A 12,623-nucleotide genomic window follows, 5' to 3' on the forward strand; every position below is an offset into this window, starting at 1 on the left:
ACATGTAACAGTATACTTAGACTTAACAGTGTGCATTTTGCATAAAATGTAAGCATTTTACAACAGTATCATTCCATTTATACCCCTTCCTTTCATGTATTGTTGGCTTATATATATTTTAAACCACATATTTTTATTTATTTGTTTATTTATTTATTTATTTATTTATTTATTTATTTATTTATTTTTTAAAGATTTTATTTATTCATTCATGAGAGACACACACAGAGAGAGAGGCTGAGACACAGGCAGAGGGAGAAGCAGGCTCCATGCAGGGAGCCCGACGCGGGACTCGATCCCGAGTCTCTAGGATCACGCCCTGGGCTGAAGGCGGCGCTAAACCGCTGAGCCACCGGGGGCTGCCCAACCACATATTTTTATAAACCTCATAATACAGTGTTAACATTTTTTGCCCTTTAATCAGTTGTCTCAGAGTAATTAATGAAGAAAAGTAGTCTTTGTATTTGCTTTTATACTTGCAATTTCTGGTGGTGGTCATTCCTCCTGGAGATCTGAGTTCCTATCTGGTTTCTTTTCTCTTCAGCCTAAAGAACTTCCTCTACCATCTTTTTTTTTTTTTTAAGTAGGCTCCATAACCAATGTGGGGCCCAATTTGGGGCTTGAACTCTCAACCCTGAGATCAAGACCCACGCTAGATCAAAAGGTCAATGCTTAACTGACTGAGCCACCCAGGCACCCCTTCCTTTAACATTTCTTGTTAAAAAAAACAAAAAACAAATTCTCTTCTTTCTCCAAAATAATCTGTTTACTGTCTTCATTTTGAAGGGCATTTTTTTTTTACTGGAAATAGAATTTAATTTAATAGGTTTTTATTCTTCTTTAAAGTTGTAATTATCGTCTTTTTCTTTTCCCCATTTTGTTATGAAAAATCTTAAATATATGAAAAGCTGAAAGAATTGTGCAGTGAACACTCATATACTCATCACCTACATTATACAAACAGCATTCTGCTATATTTGCTTTATCTTATTAATCCATCCTGTCCATCCTCCTATCCATCTATAGATGCATTCAATTTCTGATACATTTCAAAGTAAATTGCAGGGACAGTATGCTTTACTCCAAACACTGCGGCATGTGTATCTTTAACTAAAGTCTAATATTTGTTTATGGTTCTTTTTTATGTAACTGTACATAGAGTAAAATGGATGGAGTCTTAAGTGTACAGTTCAATGAATTTTAAAATATTTATGAATCTTGTAACTTATACATTACACTTATACAATGTAAAAATATTCATGCAACTCCTATTAAGATATGGAGCACTTTTATTATCCCAGAAAATTCTCTCATGTTCTTTCACAGTTATTCTTATCCTTTCAGAAATAACATTTTGTTGTTGTTTTATTTTTTTAAAAAGATTTTATTTATTTATTCACGAGAGACACACACACAGAGAGAAAGAAACAAAGACACAGGCAGAGGGAGAAGCAGGCTCCATGCAGGGAGCCTGACGTGGGACTCGATCCTGGGTCTCCAGGATCACGCCCTGGACCGAAGGCGGTGCAAAACCGCTGAGCCACCCAGGCTGCCTTTGTTGTTTTAATCATAGATGAGTTTGCCTGTTCTAGAATTTCATGCAAACAGAATCATAGTTTATGCTTTTTTCAATTACTCAGTAAAATGTTTTTGAGATTCACGAATGTTGTTGTATGCATCAATAACTTTTCCTTTTTATTATTGAGTGGCATTCCATTGTATGAATACAGTATATGACAGCTTTTTCAACCAATCTCCTGTTGATAGACACCTGGGTTGATTCTATGCTTGAGTTTTTATGAATAACTTACTATGAACATTCTTGTACATGCCTGTTTTGAATATATGGTTTTATATTCATGTCTCCTGTGTAAATATCTAAAGTGAAATTGCTGGGTTATAATACAGATGTAGGTTTAGTGTTGGATCTCTTTTAAAGTACTTGTACCATTTTACAGACTTCGACAAACAATGAATGAATGTTCATTTACTCTACATCCTTGCCAAAATTCATTGTTGTTATTCTTTTTAATTCTAGCCATGCCGGTGAACATATAATGGCAATTAATTGTGGTTTTAGTCTACTTATTGCTGTTTTACTTTCTTTTTGTTTACTTATTGGTCATTTGTATGTCTTCCTTTGTGAATATCTGTTTAGATAGTTTGCCCATTAAAAAAATTAGTTATTTGTCTCTTCTACTTTGAGTTGTAGGAGTCTTTTATATATTCTAGATACAAGTCTTTTGTCAGATATGTATTTTGCAAATACAGTTACATTGTCTCTGGAGTATTTTCCTAACTTTTGTGGAAACTTAGCTGTCTTGGGTACAAATGTTTATATTATAAATGTTACTAAGAATAGATAAAATTTCATGAAAATCTTTCAGTAGGTTTAGTGCATACTCTTGTTGTTGTTATCTATGTTATTTCCACAAGTAATTTATTGATTATTCCACTGATTATTTATTTAATGACATTAATATAATCTTATGACATCTGAGCTGTGGAATCTCCAACTCGGTAGTTTATTAAATGAAATAAGGGCCAGGAAAACATAAGGTAAGTACTTTGTAAAGTGCTAAGAATTATAAACTCTGAGAGAATGCACAAAATCAAATTTACAACAAATACAACTTTATATAACCGAGCTTAATTTTTAACTTAGAGCTCTACTTTCAAGGAGTTGATGGGAGAGAAAAAAGAAAACACACATACTAAGTAAAATATAATCTCTATTCCTCTGGAGTATCTTTCCTCCCCACCTCATGCTTGTCTTACACAATGCCAGGGTGTGTGTATGTGCGGTGAAAGGAAAAACATTTGATCATTGGTCACTGGTCCTAACCTACAGGTCACTAATAAGCCCCTACTGTTCTGGCCTCTTCAGGTTCATTAGGCTTCTGCTGCTTTTGTTCCAAGTTTGGGTTATAAAAATATTTTCCAAGGCTGTTTCCAGTGCTACCTGTTTAGTCTTGTCATCTTTCCACATGTCTTGCAGGGAAGCAGGTTAACATCACATGTGCTTCTTATGCTTCCAGAACCCATAAACCTTTCTAAACTCTGCTCTCTTCCTCCAGCAAGAGGGGGTATCTTATTAGACTGGGGTTAGCACCATTCTTATTGCTTCTCTCCAAGTGCTTTATTTACATAGAAGACAGAAATGAGTTGCAATCATTTCTGTCTTCTGCTCTGCAGTGTGACTCTCCTGAGGCAGTGTACTCAGGATCTTCACTTGAATGAGGAAAGGGGGAGAGAGGAAATGAGGTAGTTTGTTTATAATTTTGTCCAACTACACATACAGGTATATTCTTATCATGTAGGTCTATTTACATTATGCATTTAAAGTTTGCACTTAATGTTTATGTACCCGACTAGTTTTGTAGTTTTAGTTTCCAAGGAATCTACTTACTACCAAAAAATGTAGACCATAGACCTCTGTGAATTTCATGTGGTGGCAAGATCTTCTCTAAACTATGTTATGTGTATTATCTAAGATCTAAGTAATGCTCATTGATATTTTTACTGGTTTCTGCAGGGCTGAATGCCAAAGGAGCCATTCTTTATGCTTTTGAAATGTTCCGCCTCAGGTCCTGTGTGGATTTCAAGCCCTATGAAGGAGAGAGCTCATATATCATATTTCAAAAGTTTGATGGGTAAGTATGAAATTTTACAGAGTATGTAATCATGCATTCTTTTGTTTATAAAACTGATACATGTCTTTCTTTATTTTTGATACATGTCTTTCAAAAGAAGAAACTAGGAAGAAACTAAAAGCAAAATCACATCTTTCTCTGTGAATTTTAAAATTCAATAACATTTTTAATGCCCTAGATGGAGAAGGAGTTGCTTAGACACCTCTGGGCCTAAGAAGATTTATTTCGATTCTTTTCCTGGGTTTAGGTCATGATTTAAATTACAGTACTTTTTCTAAACTCAGTTGTATTAAAATATAAATTATAAACCCCTTTTTATGGTATTCCTTTAAATTATGCTACTCTGTTGGCTGGATTTCTTTGAGAAGTTCTAGATGTAGTTTGTAGTTATTTATTTCCCAGGAAAAATAAATGGTATATCAAGAAAAAGTTTCTCTTTTTCAGTGGCATTTATGTCAATCAACCTGGGCTAGATGAGGCTGGAAAGCCAAGCTAACATCTGCTTTGATTGCATGTTTGTGTCTTTAAGGCCCAACTGGTGACATTCCTCCTGCTGCTCCCAGATTGCCTCTAGGTGTTGCCTGGATTTGGTTGTCTAGTTCTGCTAGTGTTTTTGTTAATTATGGATGGATAACAGAGATGAGGAAGGAAGTTAACACCTGCTTTTGCCCCTTAAGAAAAAAAAATGCAAAATATAGTAGAAAAAAAATAAAATTGTGATGACCACTTAGATACCAGTTAAGTACCTTACTTACTTGAGTAGTTGCTCTCTTGGCTCAGGCTTTTATTAAAACGCAAATTTATGTACACCTAGTATGTGCCGGGAAGTATGTTAGTCTCTAGATACAAAGAAGCATAAGACACAGTCTTAGTTCTCATAAGGTTTAGAGTTGGCAATTGGGGATAGTGGAGAGACAACAAGGAAATAGTTAGATATGCTATGAGGAGTGCTCTGAGCCACAAGAAGACATAGAGACAGAGGAGAAAGAGGGACAAAATGGGGTATGGGAAGGGAGGGAGACCCAGAGAGAAAGGGGAAAGGAAGAAGAAGGAAGAGAAGAGAGACAGAAGAACAAAAGCAAACACAAACACGAATCTGGCGTGCCTGGAGAACTCACTAAGTTCTGAGTGTCTGAAGCTTTGCATGTAAGGGGCAGAGTGGTGGGCCATGGAGCCAGGACCATAAACAAGAACCTGTTCAGAGATAAACCATATATGAGGAAATCCACCATTCTGTGCATGATTTATGATATGCTCAGGTTTCCATTTTAGAAAAATTACTCTAGCAACAGTGGATAAAGAATTGAAGTGGCAGCATGACTGGTGGCAGGAGACCAATTAAAGAATGTCCCAACTGTCCAGGACAGAAATAAAAAGGGACCTGCACTGAAGAAGAGTAGTTGAAATGAAGGAGCAGGACTGGATTTCAGAACTATGAAAACAGGGGACTTCTCAGAAGCTGGTTGTTAGGGGGCACCTGGGTGGCTCAGTGGTTGAGCATCTGCTTTTGGCTCAGGTCGTGATCTTGGGGTAGTTCTTAGTTCATGTGAGGGATTAAGAAGAAAGAGGAATCAAGGGTGTCTGTTTGATTTTTGATTCAATGACTGTCGAGTAGTAACTTCATCCTCCGAGCCTGGCAATACTGTCAGAAGAACCACTTTAGGGATAAGATAGTCAATGTGTTTCTGAACATGTCCTGAGGTTCTTGTGGGTCACGTAAGTGGAGATAACCAATAGTATTTGCACAGTTTCTTTTCATGTGAAGGAAAAACATGTAAAGTATAGCTTGGGCCTTGCCAAGAACACAGATTTTGGAGGTTCTCTGTTTTTGACCTTTTCGTCTTGTCCCTTGGCAACATTTTAGCTTCAAGAAAGTGCCAAAGCCTTTAGTTATTTATTGAAGACTTCAGGGAAAAAAAAGTTCATTTTCTTAACACTTTTATATCCACTTTTAGCTACCACTGTCTTTTCTCTCTCTCTCTCTTAAAAATAAAACTAAGCTAATGTGATCACTTTCCAAAAGTTCTTTCCTTCCTAGTGAAATTCTGTCTTCTTTCCAGTTTTTAACTAAATCCCTGAAGTACTTGATAAAGAGGTAGGTCAACTTTGAGGGACATTCTCTGTAAAATCTGAATCTGGGAGATTCTTACTGCCTGTGGCCAGGAGGGGTCTCTGTTACATTTAAATTAGGGGAAGGGAAAAAGAGAGGAAGAAGGTCAGTTGCAGGGGGGAGAAGCTGCACCAAAGTGCCCCAAATCCTTCAGGGTTCTGGTCCCCTGAAGCAAGATGTTAACTGGGTTCTTTTAGAAAGACAACGGAAAAGATTGAGAGCTGCAGAGTTGTGGCATTTTTGCAACTTACATATTTCCATTGGAGGAGGGATGTTAAAAAAAAAAAGGTAAATAGTAAGTGCTTCCTCTGGATTTCGGATATTTCACGGAGTCAACTAATTTGGTAATGAAATGCTACTGTCAGAGAGGCAAATAGATCATGACCATGTTTGCATAACTCAGTGAGGTTACAAAAGATCATTGATTGTATTCTTAAAATTGGTGAATTTCATGGTATGGAAGTTATACCTTAACATGTTATTAGAAGATAATTAAGATCTACCTCAGAGTAGAAATCAAATCCATTAGCATTTGAGGGTATATGGTATTAACAATCTCCAGGAAGATGATGGCAAAGTAAGACAATGTGATTGTCACCAAAGAACTTGGAGTCCATTGGTCTCTTTTAAAATTATGAGCAAATCTCTGAATCTGTTGAGCACTGGTTAGAGTATAGATCCTCTTCCACAACTTAAAGCAGATAAGGAAACAATTCATGGAAGGCTTTGGATTTGCTAAGAGAGGTGAAAAGTTGGATTTATAAAAAAAAAGAAAAGACAAAATAATTGGGGAAAAAAGGGGAGCAAAATGCTGCACCATGTGGAATTTAGAGAATCTGGGAGAAGATCATGAATCTACTGTTTTTTTTCGAGAAGTTATGGGTCCTTCTTGCCCAGAGCCCTTCAGAAATGGTAGGTGGCCAGCTATGTGCTTTCATAACTCTGCAGATCCACTGACAGCCAAAGAAATGAATTGGCTTCTTCAATGCGGTTCTTGTTTGTGATCAAAGAACTTATACCTGTCCATTTAGGAAATTTGAAAATTCATTTAAGTATAAAGAAGAAAATTTAAATCACCCATAGCCACCACCTAGAGACAACTTAATACTGTGGTACAAAAGCAATGGTATTATTCTGTGGAATGCCCTTTGGGTTTGTGAAGGTGAGAAAGGATGCCAACTTTTACTTCTTTCTACCTGGTGCATTATTAGGATTGATTTGCCTCTGAGAATATGTCACTTCGATAATGCACCACAACTTTCAAAGCCTGCTTATTATTTCCTCCAGGAAATGTTGCTCATTTAGCCAGTCCCCTATTTTGAACTATTAGCTTATGAGGATGCTACTGATAATTTCTTTTTTAAATCAAACCTAACTTCCTTCAAATTTGTGTTCTGGAACCCTGTGAGTTACAGCCCCTTCAGAGTTCTTTAGGAGAAAATTTCCCTCTTCTCTTCTTTAAAGATGCTGGTCTGAGGTTGGCGATCAACACGTGGGACAGAACCTTTCCATTGGCCAAGGATGTGACTATAAGGCCATTATTGAACATGAGATCCTCCATGCTTTGGGATTTTACCATGAGCAGTCAAGAACTGACCGAGATGACTATGTGAACATCTGGTGGGATGAAATTCTTCCAGGTGTGTAGAATCCCAAGTACTTGGGTGGGATTTGCTGTCATCTTTATCACTTGCTGGGACCAACCCTGGGATGTCCAGTCTCATCTGTGTGCAGATAGAAGCATCAGCTGGGAACACAGATAGGAAAAGGATTTGTTGGCCTTTCCTGTGGGCTGTGCTCATCTGATTATAACTGACACCAGATAAGGGCCTTAGGGAATTGTATATGTTGGCTAACTCAATGTTAACTGAAACTTAATCAGAAACTTTTGCTTTGTTTCAGTGTTTTCATTGAAAAGCTATCTAAAATGCTGTCTATTTTCCTGTTGTAGTAAACTGACATCCTCTGAGGATGTCATAGTCATTTTTCCGGATGTGAGATCACATGTAGGTCTAGGAGTCTGCATGAAGTTTAGTTGAACATCCGATGACCCTAATATATACTCAAGAACTTTCTTGGTGCTTTACCAAATCAATGATAGGTGTTTAAAAACAAAATAAAACAACAACAAAAATAAATTCTTTCATTTGAAATTGTCACTTCAATTGTGTTCATTCTGGCTGATAGCCTGAGTTCTAGTTAACCAAAATTTACTGGCCTTTCTTACTCCTGTCTTACTCCTTCCTCTCTTCTAAGTACCTCTCTCCTTCTGCCTCCAGCCACATTATGCAAAGGATAATACAGTCTCAGTTCACTTATTGTTAGTCAAGTATGTTATTCTAACAATTTTTGTGTTCCTTAGCTTCTTTAGACCTCCTTGGATGCCACCTTTCCTAGTTGTTTGAGACAACTAAGTAAAGTGTTTTTGAGCATACTAAACACTTAAAAAATTATTTATTTATTTAAGAGAGAGCATGAGCAGGGGGAGGGGCAGAGGGAGCCTGAAGCCTTGCAGCTGATCCCAGGACCCTGAGATCCCAAGATCCTGAGATCATGACCTGAGCTGAAGGCAGACACTTAAACCAACTGACCCACCCAGGCGACACCCCGCCCCTTTTTATAGATTTTGTTTAATTATTTGGGAGAGAGAAATTGAGAAAAAACACTTTTATTGATCAGTTTCCCAATGTGCTGGGGAACAAAGTCAGTATTGTGTTTCTGAAAGCACCTGGTTTTTATTTAGGAATTAGTTCAGGAAGTGGAAAAACATTCTTTTTGGCAGCAAATTATTAATAAAACCTTAATGTATTAAAATGCCTCATCTATTACCATATGTGGCTTTCACAAAGCAAATAATTGCTTTATAATTATCTGTTTTAGTTAGATTCTAATTTCATATATGAGTTCATATATAGCAGTGTATTTATAATGATTTTATATTTAGGGACTTGTAAGATCTTGTCATACTTTAAAATTAAATACAAAGCTCCAAAGAGCTTCTGCCAAAACTAACTAATTTTGAAGTAAGGTGGATCAACGGTTCTCACATGAGGTAGGGTTAGGGATGGCTAATCATATCAAAATCACCTAAAGGGTTTCTCAATCTGGGTCCTTCCCACTACCTCATATTCTGATATGTCTATGAATGTGAAGTGGTGAGGAAAGAAGGAAAACTGTGTGGTTTGTGAAGACCTGATACAGCCAGGATTGACCCTGCACACACACACACACACGCACACACACACACACACTTCTATCCATCTTACCACCCAACCACTGAGCTAGAGATCAAGTAATATTCTTCTTTGCCTCCCAGTCCAATCTAGAAAAGTATTGTGGGTATTCCCCTAGACCTGATAACAGATCAAATTTATTGTATTTGTCTCCTGGATGTAATAGTGTTATAACCGGGTCTCTATAGGAGGGGAAAGAGAGTAGGGTCACTGGTCAAAGGATCTAATCTCCACTTGCAAGACTCGGGGCACTATTTGACTGTCTGTACATGCCTAGAGACTTGGATTTCCTACTTTCCTATACATAAACTTGGTTCTGCTGAATGTCAAATAAGGATGTAGAAAACATTCATGTTTTTAAGTATAAAGAACACAATGACTAGTGCTTTTAAAATGATTTTCAGCCAAATGAAGGTCCCTTTCTCAGAAGGAGCCAACACATTTGCCAGTGTAATTTTCAGACTTGCTCAGTTCTTAGTTGAACATGATTTACCCAACATGTGTTGCTTATTCCTATCTATATTTTCATCAGGTATAATTCCATTTACCTAAATGTCCTGAACTGTTCTCAAATGACATGTCAGATCAATAAGATGGTAAGCAAGGGCAGTATTCTTGCTCAGGTAATTTATAACTTTCTTTGCACCTTGTCTTCAGTTGATGACAATCTTACCCTTCAACCTAAGGCAATACTGTGCTGGCAATGTAGTTCTGTCCTCAAATACATCTCCCATCTCTTAAGCCAGAATTGTGTTTTCTGAATCTGTTCTCTTAAACCAAGGAAAGACCTCAATTTCTAGGGTCTAGCAGGAGCCCACAGACTACAGCCTGTGGGCCATATTCACAGCCATGCCCATTTATTTACATATTTTCTATGGTTGCTTTTGTGCTACAATGGCAGAGTTGAGCAGTTGTGTCAAAGACCATATATCTTGCAAAGTCAAAAATATTTTCTATCTGACCATTTACAAAAGATTTGCTGACTGGCCTCTGGTTTACAATATCACTTCCTCTTCTAGGCGCTCAGCTTTAAGTTCCCTGAAGGCAGGACCTTGCCTGTCCTAACCACTGCCAGGGGCCACCACTACTTAGCACAACTCCCAGTATGTAGAGAGTAGGTCCAGCAAGAATGTGTTGAATAAAATTTTTTAAAAATTATTCAGAACAGAATCCTTGAATGATAAAGAATAAAGTGATCTATCTATTCTAACTTGTTAATTTTAGTGACAGTCAAGGAAAACCTATCCAGTGAATTTGAATGTTCTGTTCTTAAGATTTCACAAGGAGTAACCAGGAGAGCCCAGACCAAGCCCCAGTCCTCACACCAGCCGGATATTCTTTACAGTTCTATCCCATAAGATAGGACAACCTGGGGCCAAATGCTCTGGAAGGAATTACTTTCCACTTCCCTGTTTGAGTCATTTATTTCTTACAGTCCTGGGCCACCTTTGAAAATGTTTTGATCCCTTTCAAGTTAAGTCTCCATGAAATCCCATGAGTTGGGAGGATGAAACACTGGTATTCTCATTTTACGGTTAAAACAAAGTTTTGATCAGTTGTGTTCATTGGCTTTTCCAAAAGCATTTGGAAACTCCCTCCAGCACCTGCTGGACCACTGCCCCGTAGGCCCATGTTGCATGGGTCTTCTTCACTCCTAAATGCACCTGCATTGATGTCTTTGCAAGGTGGTTACATTTTCTTCTAATTGTTAAAAATGACTAGATGGGAAGCTAGAAAAGGAAAACATGAAGATGGGAAGTCATGATGAGGGAGTCATGAGCATTCTCATTAAGTTTTCCTGTCACTCCCTAAGAAGGAAATTGAAAATCTGTGAACTTCTCATTATTGCAACTGAAACAGTAAATTCCTGATGGCTAGTGGATTAAAAGAACATCTGTTCGGTTTCTCATTTCAGCATTCCACATTGCAACATATATTATCTTACTTGCACTAATCTCATAAAGATCTTTTCCTCTTCTATTTTGAAAGGAAAGTCAATGTTCTTCTTCCTATTTTATTTTTCTCTCCATGAGGCTATTTCTGGAAAAGGATGTGAACCTTAACTGACAGGATACCCCTTTCTTGGCAGTTGCTGACTTTTCCCTCTGCCCCTTGGTTTTCCTTTTTCTAACCCATGAAAGAGCTGGCCAGGTACAGCTTTTGGTGGATGAGGTACTTGCCTATTAGCAAGATGTACCAATCCTGAATATTCTCCTGAATTCAAAAATTCCTTTTCCAGCCATTTGGAACGCCTGCCTCCACTTTGATATTATATCTTCTCTTCCTTAAAACTTTACATGTACACATACACACATATTTATTTATTCCTTTATTTGTAAAATGAACATTTGACTTAAATATATACATATATTTAATAATTTGTATGTAAAATTTATATATTAATTATAGCATTCCTTTTTATATTTATTTTTGAATATATTTTTAACTTTTATAAGTGTATGTACTACTGTATAAAATACTAATATATTATTCATTACTTACTATTAATAATATGTGTTTATTTTATATATATCATACTAGTTATAAACTATGTTAATATGTATATATATTTAAATCAACTCTTCATTCTTTTTCTTTTCTTTCTTTTTTGTCTCTGGGTCTCTGCTTAAGTATCTAGTCAAAGAGGACAGGAGAGGGGAAATAATATAACTGGATTCTCTCTCTCTGATAGGTTACGAGCACAACTTTAACACCTATGATGACACCTTCATCACAGACCTCAACACACCTTATGACTATGAGTCTTTGATGCACTACGAGCCTTTTTCATTTAATAAGAATGAAAGTGCTCCTACCATCACGGCCAAGATCCCTGAGTTTAACACCATCATTGGACAGCGACTGGATTTCAGTGCCACTGATTTGGAGAGGCTGAACCGAATGTACAATTGCAGTGAGTACTGATAGGTCTGAACAGTAGGTAAAAAAAAACCTCAAAGAGTTTCCCCCAGCCCTTCAGTTTCCCATACATTTCCCTTCACTATTTCTTCCTGTTCTAGTTAAGGAAATTGGACAAATTACATAGGCTAGTTTATCTCTAGAGTAGAAAAAATTGTAACACCCACCTCATTATAGGATAATTATGAAAATCAAAAATGTGATTGTGTTTTACAAAGTAAAAGTGTTGGACTGATGATATAAGGAGCTGTGATTGTCTAACATCTTCAGCTTCCTTTTGAAAGGTGCACCCTTATGTAACTCAGGATAAGGGATGAGCTTGAAACTATCTTTTATCCTGAAAATTTCTTTGCCCAATTTAGTTGTTCTAGAGTCATCTAGTGCTCAGAGATGGGATGTTTTCTAAGATGACTCTATTAGTCTTCAGAGACACATTTTTAAAATTCTGTTCAACATATATGTGCAGAAGACCTACTAAGTACAAAGACCTATTTGGTACCTCCTTCCTGATCTAAAGGAGTTCTTGGTTGACATTTACAGCAAAGTATGATGACATTTATCATTTGACTCTTGTGAGGTGGGTAGGGCTACATCTATGTTGGACGTTCTAAGACATAAGGGTGACAACAGGATTTGCATTTGAGGAAAGTCAAGAAAATGTGCTGGATGTAAACAATGCGGTCTTTTTAGCTTAAGACATTAGATAAC

The 12,623-nt window shown here is 37.0% G+C and overlaps 1 protein-coding gene across 1 annotated transcript in view; it reads left to right on the forward strand.

Moving 5' to 3' along the window:
• The window catches only part of MEP1A (meprin A subunit alpha), a 38,207-nt gene that overhangs the window by 9,864 nt on the left and 15,720 nt on the right, over positions 1-12,623 (forward strand). Inside the window, exons 6-8 of the mRNA XM_025418962.3 lie at positions 3,536-3,653; positions 7,228-7,403; positions 11,689-11,910. Coding sequence (XP_025274747.1) covers positions 3,536-3,653; positions 7,228-7,403; positions 11,689-11,910 — 516 coding nt within the window. The remainder of the gene's footprint in view (positions 1-3,535; positions 3,654-7,227; positions 7,404-11,688; positions 11,911-12,623) is intronic.

This window comes from Canis lupus, chromosome 12, assembly GCF_003254725.2.
Source record: "Canis lupus dingo isolate Sandy chromosome 12, ASM325472v2, whole genome shotgun sequence".
Taxonomy (NCBI): domain Eukaryota; kingdom Metazoa; phylum Chordata; class Mammalia; order Carnivora; family Canidae; genus Canis; species Canis lupus.